Here is a 22651-nt window from a genome sequence, read left to right on the forward strand (position 1 = left end):
ATAAGAGAGGAATATATTGAGAGAGGGAGAAAGGGAGAGATAGAATGGGGTAAATTATCTTGCATAAAAGTGGCAAGAAAAAGTAGTTCTGTAGGAAGGGAAGAGGGGGGGCAGGTGGGGGGGAATGAGTGAATCTTGCTCTCATCAGATTTGACTTGAGGAGGGAATAACACACACACTCAAATGGGTATCTTACCCCACAGGAAAGAAGGAGGAAGGAGATAAAAAAAGGGGGGAAGATAGAAGGGAGGGCAGATAGGGGAAGGAGGTAATCAAAAGCAAACACTTTCAAAAAGGGACAGGGTCAGGGGAGAAAATTGAATAAAGCAGGACAGGATAGGAGGGAGCAAAATATAGTTAGTCTTTCACAACATGAGTATTGTGGAAGGGTTTTGCATAATGATACACATGTGGCCTATGTTGAATTGCTTGCCTTCTTAGGGAGGGTTGGTGGGGAGGGAAGAGGGGAGAGAATTTGGAACTCAAAGTTTTAAAAGCAGATGTTCAAAAAAAAAGGTGGTTTTGCACCCAGCTGGGAAATAAGATATACAGGCAATGGGGCATAGAAATCTATCTTGCCCTACAAGAAAGTAAGGGAAAAGGGGATGGGGAAGAGGGGGGTAACAGAAGGGAGGGTTGACTGGGGAATGGGGCAATCAGAATATGTGCCATCTTGGAGTGGGGGAGAGGGTAGAAATAGGGAGAAAATTTGTAATTCAAAATCTTGTGGAAATCAATGCTGAAAATTAAAAATACTAAATTAAAAAATAAACTTGCAAAAAAAATAGAACCATAAGGGGGAACATCAAAGGAGGAACCCAGAGTGTGCTTGAAACTTCAGAAAATTTAGTTTTTTACACGCCCCATTAGAATCATTTACATTTAACATATAGGATTGTCTGATTTTGTTACTTTGTCCAACTTTTCCACTCTAATTACAATTCCTCTAGGAGGATCAGATGTCATTGAGTATTTAGTCATGTATATGAAAACATAAGTAACAACCCTCTTGCAGGCAGAAGCTTTCCACCCCTAGGCTCAATGGTAACAGAAATGAATTTACTTATTAGATACTGACTTTACTCCAATTATAGTAAAAGACTTGGAAAGATACTTAAGTAATTAATTCCAAAACAGCACTGATCAACAAGTTGTTCATAATAAAATGTCTTTGTACTACAGGGCATGCAGTACAAACATGTGTTATGTCCACATCAGCAATAAGCTTGAATGAGATCAACTTTTCCATTAATGTAACAAACTATTCCATGAGTTACATCCTTCTAAGAAAATGGATTGCACTGAAATTCTTTTCCCCAAAACAAACTGAAGATGCTTCTTATTTCCACCTCAGAATGAATAGATTCATATCTTTGTTTCACATTTTGTTTTTGTCCAATTATTCCCATAGCATTCTGAAAGAATGAGCTATTTTCAGGCCTTAATCTTTCACATGACTTTGTAAATATTAGTAGGCTGATGACAAGTACCAGTACTAATTTACCTAGTTATTTGAGGTATGTAATTACTACACCTTTAGATTGAAAACTGCAAGATCTCATATATTTGCATTGTGATCACATCTTCCACTGAACACTTTCTCTGCTTATAGAAATTTGCTATAAAAGAAAAAAGCAGGAATATGATTATAGCAACATTAAACTTACTCCTTGATCAACACATATAGTAGTGGGTAAACATTATTAGCTCTGTTTGATTTCAGTCTGGCAACCAACCATAGCCAGATTCAGGTGGGAAATATTCCTGTTCGAAGGAACACAATAGGGAAACTGAGCCAGGAGGATCCCACCTTAGGCTGATGCCAAGGCTGTCCTCTTGGCTTTTTCTCAGATGCAAAACTCTGTAATAGTTTTGTAACTGTAATAGTTCAGGATCACATTCCCTCTGAGTAGCTTGTGGCATTTTTCTTGAATGGTGGATTACTGACTTAATGATCCACCAGACAATTATACCTGAATTCAAAACTCCAAACACAATCAGTTACAGTCCCAAGAGTTTTTACCTGAAATGGCAAGTTTCACTAATCATAGCTTAGGGCTAGATAGAATTAGTTTTACTCTCATGGAGTTGCAATAAGCAATAAAAGTTGACCAGGATTCACACATATGAGATTTCACTTAATGGCTTTCACTTGTTTTTCTTTTCTTCTTCTTTTCAAGTTTAAATTTGTCCTAGTGTAAAGATCAACTAATAGAAATCACTTTTATATTATACATAAACTTGCAAATCCTCAGCAAGCCAAGTTCATTGTTGAGGAACTACATAACCCAAACAAGCTCTTTTCCTAGGGCTTATGACTTTGCCCACACGGATGGTTTCCAGGGACCTGGTAAGTTTACAAAATAAGGAGAATCAACAGGGATCCCAGAGAAGGGGCTGATCCTGATGCCTCTATCTGACCCACCCCATGATATATTCTTCCGCTGGACTAATATAAATCATATACTCTCTAAGTGGCAAGTCTTCTATTTTCAGTCTTAATTTAGTTTGTTTTGCCCTAACTGAATTTCTCTCACATCCTTCTATGACTCCCCACTCACCAGGATATCTTTTGGTGTTTGCATATAGTATCACACATTCTGCACTGGTGTTTACCAGAATGGATATGATTTATTTTTAGGATCCTAGTATATAGTAATTGGCACATGGAGCCTCTTGTCACCCCTATAGCCCTACATTGGGAGCCCAAGGGAAGTGACCTTGGCCATCTTCCTAAGGGAGGGGAGGCAGGGGTATCCATCTCTCTACTCTTAGACCTGTTGTGGGCTGTAATCTTTGACAGCACCCCCCAAGTGGAGTAGACTAACTCTGCTGCATACCTTTATACCCCAAAGTGGACGACTATAAATGAACAGAACCAATCCTGATAAAGCTTTCACCTCATCCCCTCCTTCCTACACACAGTAATCAATTACTGATTTTAGGTTTTAATATTATGACAATAACCCAAATAACTTAGTTAACAATCTTACAACTTTCGTAAACGATTGCCAAACTATTAAACTCCTCTTAACTACAGGCAAAGGTAGAAATATCCAGTTCTCTAAATGGCAGTTACAAAACACTATAAAATGGGGTTAGCAGGGCTAATAAAATAACATAAACAATTTTAAACAATTTTTCCACCATCTTTTAGTTTCAGTTCACACTTTAATAATGTCTAACTTATAAAAAGTTGCTTGACATAACTGATACAAAAGTTTACCAATTTGGAATAATATTATGTTGTTTGAAACTTGAAACAAACCCATTACTGATCAGGTGACTTCAATCCTGTTGAATGCATTTCCAAATTACTTTATATGGAAAACCAGGCATCTCATCATTACTGGCATTGTGTACTGATCACACCTGATTAAGGAATAACTTGCTTAAGGTCGCTCAGTTAACAAATTTCAGATCCATACATTTTCCCAGTTTGTTCTAATGCTCAATAGTATAATAAATTCTTTTTTTTTTAAGTCAAGGTGGCAAAGGTTTATTTTAATGACAATACAGTGGGCAGAGCTCCTTAGGGAACTTGCAACTTAACAGGAATGGTGCTGAAGCTTATGTAGGAAAAGTAATGGATTATGTGGCAGATATGCTAATTAGGTGATAACATGCAATCTTAGTCACAGGTATCATTCACTACTGGAAACCAGGGGAAAGGGGTCCTAAGGAACGTACTTTTGGTCTGTTACATCTGTAGTAAGATAGCTTTGAGAGATGATGTCTATAGCTTGACCTCTGGATTGTATATGATAACTGCGGGAATCAATGCATGATAGTTCTGCTGGTAAAAGATAGCCCTGTTCATACAAGGGAAATTCTTCAAAGATCAGCTGGTTCTTGTAATGGGGGAAGATAGTTTGTTTCATTGGGGCTCACTCATGAGTAATTGCTAGGCACAGTGTCCTTGGGCTGGAAAGAAAACCATCAAGGAGAGTGTTTTGAGGCTAGGGAGAAATGTGATCTTGAAATTGGGGTCCAAGAACAAACACCCAAGCACCTCATCAACCCCCTGAGTATGATTTAAATGAGGGGGGAACTGAGGCATCAGGAAAAATTATTCACAATGCATTTCCTTTCATTAAACAAACATCAGGATAAAGATCTATAATCCTAAAGAATAAGTGGGTCAAAGAACAGATCATAGAAATGATCAATAATTTCATTAAGGAGAATGACAACAATGAGACAACATACCAAAATTTATGGGATGCAGCCAAAGCAGTACTTAGGCGAAAAGTTATTTCTCTACAGAAAAAGATCAGACTTCAGTGTAACAACTGGGAAGAAAGGGAAAGTCTAAAATCTCTCTGTCCCCCCACTCTGATTTTCTCCCTGCAAATTCTGGCAAGACAGAGAGAAAGTAGTTGGATGATGAGAAGGCACAAAATAATAGGATGACAGCACCGATGATCCCAACCATAAGGTTCAGCCGGCAGACATATGGGCTTGATCACAGAGGCCAGTACAGGGAGAACAGGGTGACAGAAATAAAAAGGAAATGGAGAAACAGGCGCCACTGTTTCATTGTGTTTGTTTTTCTTTTTTCCCCTCTGTTCCACACAAGGCAGCTCCCTTAGGCTCTTGCTGTAAGAGAGACATCTGATCCCTGGGCACTTTCACTACTTGCAGTTGTAGTATAGCTCCCTCTTTTTCCAACTGAAGTATTTTTCCTCCAGATCACAACTCCAACAGTGACTGCAGCAAGGAAGAGAAGAGCCGTGATGACGCCTGCAGAGACCCCTACGAATGAGGACTGTGGCTCCCATTTCAGGAAGAGTGGCTCGGGTAGTCCCTCATGCTGAACTCGGCAGGTATATTTCTGTTCACTTCCAGAGAGGATCTCCACAGCTGCCCACTTCTGAAAGGTCCCATCTCCGGCAGGTCTGGTCTCAATGAGTTCCGTCTCCTGGAGCTGTTCTTCTCCATCCCTCAGCCAAATCAGGGAGATCTCCGCAGGGTAAAAGCCCTGGGCCCTGCACCGCAGGGTCACTTCCCCGTCAGAATTTGTGTGTCGGGTCACTTGTACAGACGGAGGATCTGTCCGAAGTAGTGTCTCCTTTCCGTTCTCCAGGTATCTTTTAAGCTGGTACACGCAGTCTTCCTCCAGATAGCCCTTCCAATATTTCGCATCGCTTTGTTCTGCTTCCCACTGGTGCTTACAGTTCGAGGCCCCTGCGCTTACCGCAATCCAACGCGCAGACTCGGTATCCAGCGCCAGGTCGTCCTGTCCGTCATAGCCGTATTGCACGAAGCCGCGGCTGAAGCTCCCGTTAGAGAACACCTCGCAGCCTGACAGTCTCTGGTATGTGTGAACCCCTCCCTCACTATGGTTGTAGTATACGGGCGCTACCCGCAGACACATTCCGAAAAGCTGCGTGGCCTCCCTGAAGATCTGCGTCTCCCGCTCCCAGGAGGTGTGCTCTATCCACGGCAACCTGGGTTCCGGGCTCTGGCTCTCGCGGTCGCTGTCAAAGCTCAAGACCTGCCGGTCGTCCACGTAGGTTACGGAGATGATCCTTGGTTTTGCTAGCCCGGGTTGAGACATGGCGGTGTGGAAGTATTTCAGGGAGTGAGAGCCTGCCCAGGTCTCTGTAAGTACCAGGAAACCAAACAAAAGTAGAGACAGCACATACGCCTCCATCGTCAGTAATCAAAACATTGACACCAACTTACATCTACCTTATATAAAAGCAGAGCCTGAATTCTGATTGGCCGAAGAGAGGTTTTTTTCCACGCAATGGCAAACGAAATTAGAAAAGTGTCATGCGTGGATGGTCAAAGACAGGTTGTGGGAAGAAAACTGGAACAAATTCTGAAGGAATCCCCAGCATTAGGTTTAGTCATCGTTCTCTGGTATCCACTGACTACACCCAACTTCCTTCTAACACCCTCCACACACAGCTCCTGACTAGTATAATAAATTCTGACTCATCTTAAGCATCAAATTAGGAGTAACACATTTCACTTAAAATGTGGCCAGAATGAATTCAGTTACAACTATATCTATGTTCCAAATGGTATTACACAGAATCTGGGGTTGTGATTTTAATACTATAGTATTATGTTTTACACAAATGCTATTTATTCCAAATACTTCATATCATGGGGTCCACTATTTCCAGCCAATTCACTGCCAAAGATTGTAAAGATGGCAATCTGATATTATGATTTAATCTACCCCAATTATCACACTTACGAACATGTTTGAATTTAAATGAAATCTGGGTTCCACAATCTCAGAAGGAACCCATAGCTTATCAATTTACTCATAGCTTTCTATGATTTCTTAAAATGAATAGGAGTTGCATATAATTTATAGTCAAGTTTCCAATTTTAACACAACTACCAATTTAAAAGTTGTTTTAAAATTGACCATACTTAACTTTAGTTTGTAAGATTCCTGAAATTCTAAGTAGATATTTCAATCAAACACAATTACATTTTTGTTTCCTGATTCATACAAACCTTTTCTCAGTGTGAGCCAGGAAAGGGTTAAGTGCCAGTTCTATTCCAAAGTATATGTCTTATTTTTTTCTTTCTTCTCTTCACCCTGAAAATTTCACTGACAGAGCCCCCAAATCCATCTCTTTATAATCAGTGAAATGATTTTTTTCTCTTAACAAATCTGTCATTCTGGGGAAAAAGATTTCCCCTCCCTTTTGAATATTGTCTGTCCTTTTACACTCCAAAACCTGGCCACAGTTCAGGAATGAAGAGGGAGAGAAAGAATGTTTTTAAAACTTTTAGGGGATTAATTAACAAGACACCAAAAGATTTGCCCGCAAGTGTCTTGTTTCTTTCAGATTCTGATCCTACTCAAATGATCTCCACTTCACTGAGTATATTTTATGCTTTTCTCTCACTCTTCTGTTCACATGCTCAGGCTGCTGCAGTCAGCCAGGAATGGAGGAAGAGAAGGAGAAAGAGATTCTCTCACATTTACATCCCTTATCATTTTCTTGTCTACATGCTTAACTCTGTTCAACCTGGCTAACCAGCAAAACAGTGTTTCCTCATGTTTCTCTTTCTTCTTTGCCTTATGGGCTATGAGAACAATGGCTTTTTGCTTGTTTCCTTCTAACTGGAATTCCCCCAGCAACTTCCTGTTCTCAGCCTCTGAGTCTAGGAACTTGGTAGTGGCTTTTTTCTTTCAGTGCTGTGAGAAAGGGAGTATCTCACATCTGCCACTACCTGTCTCCTTCCCTTTTCCTCCCTGGTAGAACATATTCCCACCAGAAGGGACTCTAGTCCTTTTGTCATTTTCAGGGCATTCCCATACTCATGGGATGGTCCAAATGTGTCCAACACAGGGCCACTCCACCATGGAGACGATCCAGAAATTCCCCCAACTCCGACCTCTCCCCCACTTTTGTGGCATTCCTTTGGCATCCTGGCAACTACACCAATTGTAAGGTCTGGAATTCCCCTGGCTGGGGAACCCTGTATCTCCCCCATAACCATGCAGTGTTCTTGATACCAAAGGAAGAGGCCAAGGAACTCCGGACTGATTATAGGAGTTTAATCAATCATTATAATTACTTACATAAAAGGGCAAACTGAGGCAGCTGCCAGATGGCTCAGTGGATCTCACCAAAGAACCCCCAAAATCCCAATGGTAATTACAGAAAATAGACAAAGAGTAGAGGAGCTAGAGAGTGCCTCACTACTGATTGGTGGATATTTTTGGTTTTGAGTTATGAGTAATGCACTTTGGTGTTAAGCCAATGTTATCGGGTATAATGCCCAAACACAGACTTGAATATTGATCACATACCAGTCACATATGGGTCACAATATTCTTGTTATAGCTGTCATTGGCCATAGTATCTAAGTTATGATTTTTAACAGGTCTCCATCTCCAGGCTTCCACCTTTCACAGAGTTCAAGTTTTATGGCTTTTCACTTATTACTCTATTTTATGGCTTTTCTCTGATTGGGACCCCACAATGACCTTACCTTTCTGAATAAATAGCTCCTGTTTCCCTCTTAGTAGCACATTATTTGCAGAAGATAATTCAATATGTACCAGGTAGATGTAGAGTTATCATTGTTTTTCATGAGGAAACCAGATAATCATGTCAGGAGAGGGTTTGCCTTATGAAGACCCACCAATTTTGCTCCTTTAACCAAAAAAAAAGGAGGAAATGGAGGAGAATCATTTGGACCTTTTAGCCATTTTCCAATTATATTCACAGACCTGTATGGATCTCAAAAAGCACAAATTGCCATTCCTCCCCCAACCCAGAAATTTACTTAAGTATTCAGAAAAGTAAAACTGATCATAGGATCATAGATTGAGAGCTGCAGTTACTTGTTTCAAGGTGAAGGGGAAAAATAACCCAAATTAAGAGATTATAATCATAAAGATACAATAATTTAGTGCTTCCAAGATACTTCCAAGAAATACCCTATCCTTGGGGTGTTTCAATGTTTACTCACTTCCTTTGGTCAATTTTTGAGATGGAGTATGGAGGTTGGAGGGTGAATTGGTATCCACTTTGGTGGAAAAGCGAAGAAAGGAAGAATATTGTGTATGGATGATAACTTCTGACAGTTATGTAGCACTTTAAAGTGTAAAAAGTACCTAACATACAGTATCTCATTTGAGTCTTAAAGCAATCCCATAGGGGCAGCTAAGTGGCACAGTGAGTAGAGCACTAGCCTTGGAGTTGGGAGGACCTGAGTTCAAATCCAGCCTCAGACACTTGACACACTTACTAGCTATGTGACCTTGGGCAAGTCACTTAACTCCGATTTCCCTGCTTTCCCCCCTGCAAAAACACACACACACACACACACACAATCCTGTGAGGCTCATTTTACGGATATTACTATCCCTATTTACATATGAAGAAACTGAGGCTGTAAGAGATTCAGTGACAGGACTGGTGACCAGAAGACCTAAATTTGAAGCACTGAGTCAACTGTGTGACCCTGGGCAAGACACTTAACATGGCAAGCCTCCATTTCCTCATCTGTAAGATAGTACCCACTTCATCTGTTTTTTGTGAGGATTAAGTGAGATAAGATATGTAAAAATACTTTTCAAACCTTAAAGAGATACCTAAATACTATTTATTACTTACTCAGGGTCATACAGCTACTAAGCATGTAGAATATTCACCCAGGTTTTCCTGACTCCAAGTACCACATTCTATCTATACTTCACTATAATGGTTGGCAGCAGGAGATAGGGAAACCTGAATTTTTGATTGGATGGTACACTGATCAGGAGATTCTCAGTAAGTTATTATGAATGTAAAAATGTGAAATGAGTCCCTAAGGGGGCAGATGGTTAGTATATCAGGATTTCAATGTAGTTTTTATTTATTCCTTTTTTAAAAAAATCTTATCTTAATAGACAACAACCAAAATGAAGTCTTCCATATACACAGTAGAATAGAGGAAGTTATACAGGTTTCAATGTAATTTTAAATAATGAAATTGGTTGTACTTCTTTTCTGTTCTACTCCAAAGAAGTGGTAGCATGCAAATGGGAACCAAATTAATCTTAAATAAGTACCTGCATGATCATTTCTTTAAAGACAGAATAAGCAGACCCTTTAAGACACCTTTGCTGCCAAATGGAACCAGAGACAATAGTAGTCATTTCACATAATACCGTGCTCTTTCTTTTTTTCTTTTTTATTCCTTCATTCTCAATCTTCTTCACTTTTCTTCTTACTTCAGTTCAGTGTCTACTGTATGAAGGATATTACACTAGATTCTGGGGATAGAAATATGAATTGAGACACAGTGTCTTCCAGTTGCTAAAAATCAAACAGGGTGATATGATAGACACTCAAATAAGTACGATACAATGTAAAATATATTCAGGACAAAAGAAGAATCTAGATCTAGATAAAGTGATCTAAGAAATAAGAAGAGAGATGATTTTATGGTGGGGGAGGAATCAGGGAAGGCTTCATTGAAAATGTGGTATCTGAGCTTGTCCTTTGAAGGAAGAGAAGGAATCGGGGCGGAGCCAAGATGGCAGCTGGAAAGCAGGGAATAGCATGAGCTCCCCGCCGAGTCCCTCCAAAAACCTATAAAAAATAGCTCTGAATCAATTCTAGAACTGCAGAACCCACAAAATAGCAGAGGGAAGCAGGGCTCCAGCCCAGGACAGCCTGGATGGTCTCTGGGTAAGGTCTATCGGGCACGGAGCTGGGAGTGGAGCGGAGCAGAGCCCAGCATGGGTGGCATGGACCAACCAGACCAAGAGCTGGGCGGAGCGTGCCCTAGCACCCTGAATCAGTGAGCTGCAGCAGTTACCAGACTTCTCAACCCACAAACACCAAAGACGGCGGAGAAGGTTAGTGGGAAAAGCTGCGGGAGTAGAAGGAGTTCGTGGTTCGGCTACCGCCCTAGGGGCAGCGGAGGTGGGGCAGCTACAGAACTACAGCTGCAGTTGCTTCCGGCCCCAGGCCCACCTGGTGGGAGGAATTAAGTGGCGGATCAGAGCAGGCGTGAAGAGCCTGCTGAAGATCTAAGTCCAGTCTGGGTTGGGGGTTCTTGGGGAAGGAGGAGTGCTGGTGTGGCAGAGCTGGCGCATCCCCCCAAGCGTGGAACATAGTTGTCTTAGCTCTACAAGCAGTCAGACCCCGCTGAAAAACTCAAGGGTGAGGTTAGTTGGCTCGGAACATGGCCAGGCAGCGGAAATGCACCCAGATTCGGTCTCAGACTCTGGAATCTTTCTTTGGTGACAAAGAAGACCAAAACAAACAGCCAGAAGAAGTCAACAAAGTCAAAGAGCCTACAACAGAAACCTCCAAGAAAAACATGAGCCGGTCCCAGGCCACGGAAGAGCTCAGAAAGGATTTGGAAAAGCAAGTTAGAGAAGTAGAGGAAAAACTGGGAAGAGAAATGAGAAGGATGCAAGAAAACCATGGAAAACAAGGCAATGACTGGCTAAAGGAGACCCAAAAAATACTGAAGGAAGAGAAGGAATTTAACGGACAGAAAAGTAAATGTTTCGGGTGCAAGTGTGGGAGGGAGTGAAGAAGAGGATTGTATAGATTAACAGATAGAAAAATAGACAGACAGACTGACAGGTAGACAGGTAGATTGTTGTTGAGTTATTTCCAACTCCTCAGGTTTCCTTGGCAGAGGTACTAGAGTGATTGGCCATTTCTTTCTCCAGTTCATTTTACAGATGAGGAAACTGAGGCAAACAGAGCAAAGTGACTTACCCAGGGTCACCCAGTGTCTGAAGTCAGATTTGAATTCAGAAGACTCACCTTCTGTCCACTCAGAAACCCAGCTGCCCTTGGTTTTTTTTATCTTAAACCAATTGTAAACATCACATCTAGTCCTTGATCATGATTTACCTACTTTAATGATTTTAATGACAATAATTGCTAGAGAAAAATCACAATAAACGGGTAATTAAAATCAGTTTTCAAAAGTTCAAATTCTTTTGGATATTGTTTGTGCTTATGCCGCCACCTTGTGGAGAACTGTAAGAGCGCATGGAATTTGAGCATGATTAAGAGTTTAGTCTCCAGAGGCGTGTGGGAATCTAATACTAAGTTATTCTATCTATGGAAAATTTTAAGTGCATCTTGAATAAGACTAGTCATGAGGAGATGAAGTGATTGGTTCAGTATCTTAAAAACAAACTTGAAAGTAACACTGGTGGACTGAATTATCTAAATTAGCTCCTTTTCTTGATAAGGCATAGCAAAGTCATAGGTGGTCAGTATAGAGCAAAAGCTGTCAGAACACTTGATGTGAGCTTCAGGTAGACACCAGGAGGAGGCAGGGAGCCATGAATACGTCAGTGAATAGACATTTACCAAATACCTACAAAGTATATAGCAGGATTAAAAGCCAGATCCTGTGGAGATACAAAGAAAGGTAAAAGTCCCAAGGAGCTCACAGTTTAATGGAGAAGCTCACAGTCTAAATGTCAGTTCAGTTCAACTCAGCTAAACAAATATCTATTCAGTTCAGGGGTTCTCAACCTGGGGTCCATGAATTTAAAAAAATTTTTTTCGATAACTGCATCTCAATGTAATTAATTTCCTTTGTAACTCTATGTTATTTTGTTTTGTGCATTTTATCAACATTATTCTAATTTGATACCCTAGGCCTTCACCAGACTGACACACAAAAATATTAAGAACCCCTGATTTAGTGCCTACTATATGCAACTCTGTCTTCCCAATTGGATAACAGGGAAGTCTCCTGTTGGTGCCAGCTGGCTCTTTATCTAAAACTCTCCGTGTAAAATTGAGCCCTGATGGAGCTAGGTCTTTGATTCAAGTGTGAAAGCTATTGCAGAGTTCTACATCTGGAAGCCACCTCACTATGCGCATCCCTGAGATGGGGGTTGGAGGCAATGAGGGCCACATACCAAGACTATTCTCTGTTTACATCTGTTCTCTTCCTCCCCTTGAGAGTAGTAATAAAGTTTAGTTAGCTATTATGCCTATATCATTCTGCTACTCTTTATCCTAACTCTCTTGAATGAAAAAAATGCAATAAACATTTATTTTTGTTAATATATAAGTATTGTGAGGCCTCGAAAGCTCATTTATCTAGTTTTAATCAGTAAGTATTTATTAAACCTCCTGCTATGTGCCAAGCCTTGTATTAGGGGCTGGACATACAAGTAAATAGAAAGAAATAATCCCTAATGGCAAGTGGATTATAGTCTAATGGAGGAGACAAGAAATACCATTAAAGTAAAGTATATACAGGATAAATTAAAACATACAGATACTAAAATAATATATATTAAAATATATTATACTATATTGACATTAAAATATATGGAATAAATTAAAGTGCATTAAATTATATACATTGAAATTATTAAAATACATACTAAAATTGAAATATATACAGGATAAATATAAATTTAATAAATATAGGAAGTAGTTAAATACAAGATAGTTTGAGAAGAAGGGAATTGGCAGTTGGGAGAAACAGGAAAAGCTTTAATACCAAAAGGAATAGGAATGGTATTTCAAAATACATGGCTGGTTCCATGGCTTAGGTCTTTAGGTTTTATGTTATCAATTCAATCACTCTTGTGTCCTTCTGTTCCCTTGTACTCTATGTTTCAGCCAAATTAGAGGCATGAGCTATTCTCCAGTTTCATCTGTCCAATTTGTGGTGGGTTGTTTTGGAAATTGAACCTAGGGAAGTCATGGCTGTGCATAAGCCCTACAGAGTCTCCCCAGAGAAGTTGGCCCCAAAGGCAGAATTGGTTGTAATGGATGGAAAGTTGTAGAGAGTCAGATTTTAGCTCTATTCATGGAAACGAAATAATTTTCTGAAAACTAGAGCTGTTGTTGCTGTTCAACCATTTCAAGTTGTGGCCAACTCCTCCTGATCCCATTTGGAGTTTTCTTGGCAGATACTGGAGTGGTTTGCCATTTTCTTCTCTAGCTCATTTTACAATTGAAGTACTGAGACAAACAGGTTTAAGTGACTTGCCTAGGGTCACATAGCTAGTAAGTATCTGAAGCCAGATTTGAACTCAGGAAGATGAGTCTTCCTGACATCAGACCCTGCACTCTATCCACTGTGAAAATGGGCTGTCACAAGAGGTAGTGAGCTACCTATCACCAAAAGAGGGACCTGGATAACCTCTTGTTAGGAATGTTAATTTCTTATGGTTTGTACTACATGACCTCTGAGGTCCCTGACAAATGAGGCCCTGTGTGTTTATGTGATGACTTCTGGATTATTATAAAGAGTATTCGTTTTCATTCTAGCTCTGACTGAAAAGCTTTTTAAAGGCTGCTACCCTGCTGCCTCCTGAACTTAGGAATGAGACCATGGTAATCTACCACTTATTTTAGTTATCCACCCATAAAACTGTTCATTTTACATTCTTTTGACTGCCATGGTGATACCTTCCAAGTATAACAATTATGAACAACTGTATTTTTTGATGAGTGGCAGTGTGATATAGTGAATAGGAAGGTAATCTTGAATCTAGAAGATCAAGGTTCAAATTCTTCCTTTGACACAGATAGGCAACTTTTTAAGACCACAAATTTCAAAAAAGACATAGATATGCATTGGTAGAATTTGTATAACCTATATTAGATTGCTTGCCACGTGAGGGAGGGCAGAGAGGAGGAAGGGAGGGAGGAAAATTTGGAACTCAAAATCTTATAAAAAATGAATGTTCAAAACTATCTTTATGTGTATTAGAAGAAACAAAATAATATTTACAAAAAATAAACAAAAAATCAAAATAACCACAAGGTTTCACCTCACATCTAGTAAATTAGCAAAGTTGACGAAAATGGGAATAGACAGTGCTAGATGTGGCTCTATCTATTGATAGAGCATGGGACCTGGAGTTAATAAGACCTGAATTCAAATCTAGTCTCCGACATTTACTAGCTGTGTAATTCTGGGCAAATCACTTAACTGCTGCTTGCCTCAGTTTCTTAATCTGTAAAATGGGGATAATAATAGCACCTACCTCCCAGGGTTGTTGTGAGGATCAAATGAGATAATATTTGTAAAGCAGTTAGCACAATGTCTGGCTGTGTAGTAAGTGCTGTATAAATGTTAGCTTTTCTTTTTTTAGAAAGATAAGCACAGAAGTCCATTGTTGGTGGAACAATAAATCAATCCAACAATCATGCAAAGAAATTTGGAATTATAAAAATGAAGTAACTAAAATTTCCTTCTCCATTTTAAAATTTCAGTGAGTAAAAATCTGCCTTCTTACCCTCTCACTCCTTCTTCATTGAGAAATGAAGAAAAACAAATCCCATTAGAAACATGTATAGTCAATGAAAACAAATATCCACATTGGCCATGTCCAAAAAAAAAAACTGTTTGTCTAATTCTTTATTCTGAATCCTCTTTCTCCCATCAGGAGAATGTTTTCATGTTCCATTATGTGTCTTCTGTAATTATGGTTGAGTATTAAAAAGATAAGAGGCAGCTAGGTGGCAAAATGGTTAGAGCTCCTTGAGGAGTCTGGAGTCAGGAAGACTCATCTTCCTGAGTTCAAATTTGGCCTCAGACATTTACTAGATATATGACCCTTGGCAAGTCTCTTCAACCTGTTGGTCTCAGTTTCCTACTCTGGAAAATAATCTGGAGAAGAAAATGGCAGACGCTGAGGATCTTCACCAAGAACACCCAAATGGGGTCACAAAGAGACCCATACAATGCAAAACAATTGAACAGTAACAAAATTACACTGATAAAAGCTCCTAATTCTTTCAGAGGTGTTTGCCTTTGCCGTATTGTTGTCATTGTATAAATTGTTCTCCTGGTTCAGTTCAAAACTGTGCAGCAGTTGATATAAGTCTTCCACGGTTCCTCTGAAACTATCTCCTTCATTGTCCTTTCTTATAGCACAATAGTATTCCATCACATTTATATGCCAAAGTTTGTTCATCTGTTTTCCAATCTACGGGCACTCCCTTAGATTTCCATTCTTTGCCACCTCAAAAAGAGCTATAAATATTTTTCTGCATCGTTAGAGTTTATAATTAATTACCTGAGCTGTGTTTTTCTCTTGAAATCTTGCTTATAGATGTTTTAGAGTCATTCTCTTCTTCAGCATTTGTCTTGAGCTTTCTTGCCACCATAATAGTGGCAAGATGGTGGGAATGTTTTATTTCTTCTTTCTTCTAGACTACTTCCTGACTTAAGATTTAATGTTAGGGGGCAGCTAGATGGCGCAGTGAGTAGAGCACCGGCCCTGGAGTCAGGAGGACCTGAGTTCAAATCCGGCCTCAGACACTTGACATACGTACTAGCTGTGTGACCTTGGGCAAGTCACTTAACCCCGATTGCCCTGCCAAAAAAGCCAAAAAAAAAAAAAAAAGATTTAATGTTAGGGCTTTGTGGCACTTCCAGAGGGAAAGTCTGGGCTGTTTCTGTTGATGCTTTGTTGGAGTGTTGAATAACATGTTATTCTAGAATCTTAAAGACAGGTTGGGAACCTGAAAACTTTCAATGCCCACAAACTGGCCTGATCCAGGGTAAAGTGTGATTTGTGCTCCTCTGGTCTGAGCTCTGAAAGTTCCTGACCTGTGTTTTGGTCTGAGCAATAGAGGAATGTTGCTGGACTCAGCTCCTATCAGCTAGCTGGAAAGCTGTATTGGGTCAGAGAGAGAATAGTAGGCTCCTCTTTAGTCTGGGCTTCCTATGCTGGACATTCCTCTACTGTCTGGGCTGGATGTTGCAGCTGAGTCCCTACTCTGCTCTTGGGATCTGAGGCACACCAGTGCTGCTTCATTCTGAACTTCTTCCTTTTCTGATAGTCAACCCAGGGCTTCTCTATCCAGGAATAACACCCTCCTCAGTTCACTCTATATCTATGAAGCAGAACTGGGTAGTGTAGACAACAAAGCTGCCAGTTGGCTCCTGTCCCTGTCATTCACAATGTCTTTTTTTTTCTTTTGAATAGTATTTTATTTTTCCCCAATTACATATCAAGAAAATTTTTGGCATTCATTTTTACAAGATTTTGAGTTCCAAATTTTCCTCCTCTTTTCCTTCCCCTACTCCACTCTTCTGAAAATGTTAGGCAGTTTGATATTAGTTTGTAATGTGCTATCATATAAAACATCTGTCCATATTTGTCACAGTTGGGGAAGAAGAAACAGATCAAAAGGGGAAAAACATAAGAAAGAATAAAGTAAATGAAAAAAATATTCTTCGGTCTGCATTCATAGTCCATCAGTTCTTTATCTGGATATGGACAGCACTTTCCTTTGTAAGTTCTTTGTACTTGTCTTGGATCATTGTGTTGCTGAGAAGAGCCAAGTCATCACACAATGTTTCTGATGTTGTATAATGCTCATGTCACTTTGTATCAGTTTGTACAAATCTTTCAAGGTTTTTTCTGAAATCTGCCTATTCATCATGTCTTATTGTATAATAGTATTCCATTACATTCGTATACCACAGCATGTTCAGCCATTCCCCAATTGATGGATATCCTTCTAATATTTTGCCATCACAAATAGGATTGCTATAAATATTTTTGCACATGTAGATCCTTTCCCTTTTTATGATCTCTTTGGGATACAGACCTATTAGTGGTATTGCTGGATCAAAGGGTATGCACAGTTTGGTTGCCCTTTGGGCATAGTTCCAAATTGCTTTCCAGAATGGTCGAACCAGTTCAAAACTTCACCAGTGCATTGGTGTCCAAATTTCTCCCCACCTTCTCCAACATTTATTATTTTCTTTTTTTGTCATATCAGCCTATCTGATTGGTGTGAGCTGATATTTCAGAGTTGTTTTAATTTGTATTTCTCTAATCAAAAATTAGAGCACTTCATATGCCTGTAGATTTAATTTCTCTGTCTGAAAACTACCTGTTCATATGCTTTGACCATTTATCAGTTGGGGAATAGCTTGTATTCTCATAAATTTGACTCAGTTCACTGCACATTTGAGAAATGAGGCCTTTATCAGTGATACTTGCTATTAAGATTGTTTCCCAGCTTTCTGCTTTCATTTTAATCTTGGTTGCACTGATTTTGTTTGTACAAAAGCTATTCAATTTAATGTGATCAAAATTATCTATTCTACATTTTGTAATGCTCTCTATCTCTTGTTTGGTCATGAATTCTTCCCCTCTCCATAGATCTGACAGGTAGACCCTTCCTTACTCTTCTAATTTGACTGCTTCATTTTATGTGGTATGTTTTAGCAAGACGTAGTTTTCTTCTTTATCTCTTTTAATTAGCTCTATTTTTGCTTTTTTATTTGTCTAAGATCAGGATTGCTACGCCTGCTTTTTTTTTAACTTCAGCTAAAGTATAATAGATTCTGCCCCAGCCCCCTACCTTTACTCTGCGTGTGTCTCTCTTCTTCAAGTGTGTTTCTTTTTTTTTAAAGTGTGTTTCATATAAGCAACATATTCTGGTTGCTGTTTTTTAAATCTACTCTGCTATCTGCTTCTGTTTCATGGCAGAGTTAATCCCATTCACATTCACATTTAAGATTACTATCTGTGTATTCTCCTCCATCCTATTCTTTCTTCTGTTTGTCCTCTTTCTCCTTTCACCCTTTCCCACCTCAACAGTGTTTTGCTTCTGTCTACGACCTCCTTTGTTCTGCCTTTCCTTCTGTCAGTCCCCACTCCTACCCTTTTTACTTAATCTCCTCCCCTCCTACTTCAAGTAAGATAGATTTCTATATTCAACTGATCGTGTATATTATTACCTCTTTGAGCCAATACTGATGAAAGCAAGGTTCAAGCGATGCCCATCACCCACCCTCTCATGTTCCCCTCCAATGTAATAGGTCTTTCTTGCCCCTTCATCTGAGACAATTTACCCCAATCCATCTCTCCCTTCCTTTTGCACTCATTGTACTCTTCTTTCTCAACCTTTGATTTTTTTATGTCATTCCTTCAAATTTACCTCATACCTGCCCCCTCTGTCTATGTGTATCCCTTCTATCTATACTGTTAGTGATATAATTTTTAAGAGTTACAAATATCACCTTCCTATGTAGGGATGTAAATAATTTAGCTCCATTGAATCCCATGTGTTTTCTCTTCCCTTTTTGCCTGGTGTTTCAACAATCTGGCTAACAGCTGCAGTGGGGGCTGTAAAACCAACAACAACCAGCTCACAGAACACTACAAGCCCAGGTTCTTTTGATCTGCTTTACTAAGGAAAGCAGCATTAAGGGGTTAACAATCTTACTTTAATCCAACATACAAATATCATTCCCTCATCTCAGGGGGAAAAGTCAGCACCCTGAGCTTCAGAGCAAATACAAACAAATTACAAACATTAACAGACCTTGTCTGATTCAAATCTCAATTCATAGTTACCAGAGTTTAACAAAGTCTGAACATCCAGGTTTACAAGCTGGGGGACTCTTAACTACAGCTGTCCAGAGTCTCCATATCACCGCACCACCAAGAGTGAGAGCCCTAAGCAAATAGTTCTGTCTTCTCTTTTTATGCACTCTTTAGCCATCATCAAACATCATCTGAGGGACCAGAACTTAAGCTCTTACTATTGGCTGTGGTCTTAGCAACTCCGCTTAGGACCCACGTGACCTAAAATCATCACAAAAATTCGACTTAAACCCACATGGTCTAAAAGCCTCTGATGTCACAAACATGTCACTCAAACCCTTTCCCTTGAGGCAAGGAGGTCATCAAAGACTCCTAATTTAATCAAGGAAACAAAGGCCAAACTCTTCAAGGGCATGTGGTTGAATAAGTGCTAAGAGCCCATCTTGATTCCCAATACACCTGATTATGTTTCTCTCGGGTCTTGATATTTGGAGGTCAAATTTTTGGTTAATTCTGGTCTTTACCTTAGGAAGGCTTGAAATCCTTCTATTTTGTTGAATGACTATTTTTTCCCTTGATGTATTATGCTTAATTTTGCCAGGTAAGTGATTCTTGGTTGTAGTTCTAGCTCCTTTGCATTCCAGAATGTCATGTTCCATGACCTCCGATCCTTTAATGCTGTAACTGCCAAATCCTGTGTGATCCTGATTGTGACTCCATAATATTTGAATTGTTTCTTTCTGGCCACTTGCAGTAATTTTTAACTTGAACTGATAGTTCTGAAATTTGACTATCATGTTCCTTGGGGTTTTTATTTTGGGATCTCTTTCCTGAGGTGATCAGTGTATTTTTTTCAATCCCTATTCTGCCCTCTGGTTCCAGAACATCAGGGCAGTTTTCCTTGATAATTTCTTGAAAGATGCTGTCCAGGTTCTCCTTTTGATTATGACTTTCAGGTAGGCCAATGATTCTGATACTGTCTCTCCTGGTTGTATTTTCCAGGTCAGTCGTTTTTCCCACGAGGTACTTTACATTTTCTTCCATTTCTTTATTCTTTTAAATTTGTTTGATTGATTCTTAATATCTCATAGAGTCATTACCTTCCACTTGCCCAATTCTAACGTTTAAGGTGTTGTTTTCCTCAATTAGCTTTTGTACTTTCTTTTCCATTTGACCAATTTTATTCTCTAAGGAGTTGTTTTCTTCAGTGGATTTTTGTATCTCCTTTTCCATTTGGCCAGTTCTACTTTTTAAGCAGTTTTCCAAGTTGTTGACCTTTTTCTCACAACTCTCTTGCATGCTTGCATAATGCTCATTTCTTTTCCTGTGTTTTCTTCTACTTGTCTTGCATGATTTTTACGCTCCTTTTTGAGCTCATCTACAAGTTCTTTCTGGGCTTGAGGCCACTTCCTGGGTTGTTTTGGGTTTTTTTAGGGTTTTGCCTTTGGTGTTTTCACATTATTGTCTTCTTCTGAGTTTGTGTGTTGTTCTTTACTGTCATCATAATAATTTTCTATAGTTAGATGCTCTTTTTGGGTTTTTTTGCTCATCTTTTTGGGGGGGCTTTTTCCTTTCTTTTAAATCTGAGCTCTGCAGAGGGTGTGGAAAGGGCACTGTCTCAGGCTTCTTGTGGTAACGGCTACAGGCCCTGGCTGTTTACCTCGTGCTGCTGTGATATTGCCCTGAGGCAGGTACTGTGTGCAGGGCAGGGGGACAGCGGCTAGTGCTGCTGGAGGCCGTAGGAGTCTAGCAGCTTACTTGGTGCTGTACTGAGAGCCTAGTGGTGGTGTCTAGTGTGTGCTGAGGCCTGGTGAGGCATATCTGTGTTTCCTCATAGCTACACTGAAGCACATGGTGGTCTGGCCTCTGGAGGTTGCCTGTTTGCCTGTGGCTAAGCTGAAGCTTAGCAGGGCTGGCACTGGCTGGCTGTTGCCTATTTGCTTAGTCACCCATAGGGTTAGTGTCTACCTGTTTGACTGTGACTGTGCTGTAACACATAGAGGTCTGGCCACTGGAGGATGCATTTTTGCCTGGGGCCACATTGGAGCATATGGTGGTCCTCGAGGCTGGAGTCTGCTGGTTCCCTTGGCTATGCTAAGGCACATGAGGGACCCTGGTGTTGGCATTTACCTGCTCCACCACACTGGGGCTCAGTATCTCCCACTGGTTGCTGAGCTTGCTGAGATGCTTCCCATTCTGGACTGAACTTCCCTTTCACTCAAGTGAGATGGATCTTTCTTGATGATCCTCCAAGTTTCTTGGGCTAAAAGATTGTTTCACCCCATCTTTTTGCTAGTTCTGCCGTTCCAGGATTTGTTTTAGGGCTCTATTTTATGATTGTTTGGAGTTAAGTATATGAGAGTTGTAGCAATTCACTGCTTACTCCACTATCTTGGCTCCCAGTAGTCCTCCACAGTGTCTTGGTATGGGTTCAAGAGTGCTACAGTTTGAGTCTGGGACTTCCTCTTGCCCTGGTACACAGTCTCTACATAAGCTTTGAAGCACTTTTTGTAATGTGTTAATGGCCCAACCCCATTCCCAGTGTCTACAGACCTCTTTGTCTGCTTCCCTGTGCTTACCTCAGCTATACAAATGAATCGCTGTGACTTTTTCTGGTTCTTTTTTTCCCCCAAATTAGGATTCATTCATTCATTCATCTTCTAGTTCTGTTTGGAGTTTTGTGGAGAGGAAATCAGATGTACTACTTTTGGCTACTCAGTTATCCTGGCACTGCCCTGTCTTTTTACCCTTTGACACAGACATAACGTGACTAGGCACATACCCCAAAGGGCTCCATCATTGATATGAAGAAAACCCTAAAAATACCAAAATATTTATATCAGCATTTTTTGCAGTGGAAAAGACAAAGACAGGAAGTTGATGCCCATTGATGTGGGAGCAGCTAAACAAAGTATGACATGGGAATGTAATGGAATACTATTGTCCTATAAGAAATGATTGATGTCATGGTTACTGAGAAGCATGGAAAGACTTACATGTGTTAAGGCAGAGTGAAGTATGCAGAGCCAAGAAAACATTATACACAATGAGAATAACAGTATAAATGGAATAAACAATCACCGCAAAACAATCTTTAATGAATGTTGCAAAACTACAACAAGGAACATAGCCATAAAGAAGAGATATGAGAAAACCCCTCCCATAATTCCTTTTAAGATGTAAGAGGACCATAGGTGTGGAATATTGTATGTGTTTTCATATTTTTTAATGTATTGACTAGTTTTGCTTTTTTCTCTTTCTTTTAAATTTTTTTTATATTATATGTGATAGCCTTTTAGGTAAGAAAAAAAGAGGCTACAGAAGGAAATTTAGATGATGAAAAAAAATCAATAAAAAAACTATTTCCAAAAAAGAAATTAAGATTTAAAAACAAAAAGATAGTAATAAAATTTTAATTTAGAAAACTAGTAATTTAATTTAGTCTTAATTAAAACAACTTTGATGTACTACTTCACACCCAAGAAATTGGCCAAAATTGTAAAAAGCTATTAATTTCAGTGATAGAATTGGAAGATATGTGGAGAAACAGGCACATTCCTTCATTGCTGGTAGAATTGCAAATTGTAGAAACTTTCTGGAGAGCAATCTGATAGTATACAATAAAAGTTAAAAAATAACCACATCTTTTGACCCAGTAGTTCCATCATTCAAAATATACTCTTGTGTGATTTTTGAATTCCTGTTGAAGCTCTTCCAAGAACTCTTTTTGGGCTTGTGACCATTTGATGTTACTCTTTGGGATAGGAGTGGCTTTTGTTTTGTTTGTTTTTATTTCATTATCTTCTCCTGAATATTAACTCAGATCATCTTTTACACCAAAGTAGCTATCTATGGTTGGGTCCTTTTTCCTTTGCTTAT

At 39.6% G+C, this 22651-nt stretch overlaps 1 protein-coding gene across 1 annotated transcript; it reads right to left on the minus strand.

Moving 5' to 3' along the window:
* Positions 1–4569: 4569 nt before the first annotated feature.
* Positions 4570–5656, minus strand: LOC118838743 (BOLA class I histocompatibility antigen, alpha chain BL3-7-like). The gene has a single exon (XM_036746109.1). The coding sequence runs from the start codon at positions 5654–5656 to the stop codon at positions 4589–4591; it is 1068 nt and encodes a 355-aa protein (XP_036602004.1). The 3' UTR covers positions 4570–4588.
* Positions 5657–22651: the final 16995 nt, after the last annotated feature.

The sequence above is a fragment of the Trichosurus vulpecula genome, chromosome 2, assembly GCF_011100635.1.
Source record: "Trichosurus vulpecula isolate mTriVul1 chromosome 2, mTriVul1.pri, whole genome shotgun sequence".
NCBI classification, from domain to species: domain Eukaryota; kingdom Metazoa; phylum Chordata; class Mammalia; order Diprotodontia; family Phalangeridae; genus Trichosurus; species Trichosurus vulpecula.

What these genes read in the sequence shown, in the direction of transcription:
- LOC118838743 (XM_036746109.1), bottom strand. Translation starts at nt 5,656, where the DNA reads ATGGAGGCGTATGTGCTGTCTCTACTTTTGTTTGGTTTCCTGGTACTT.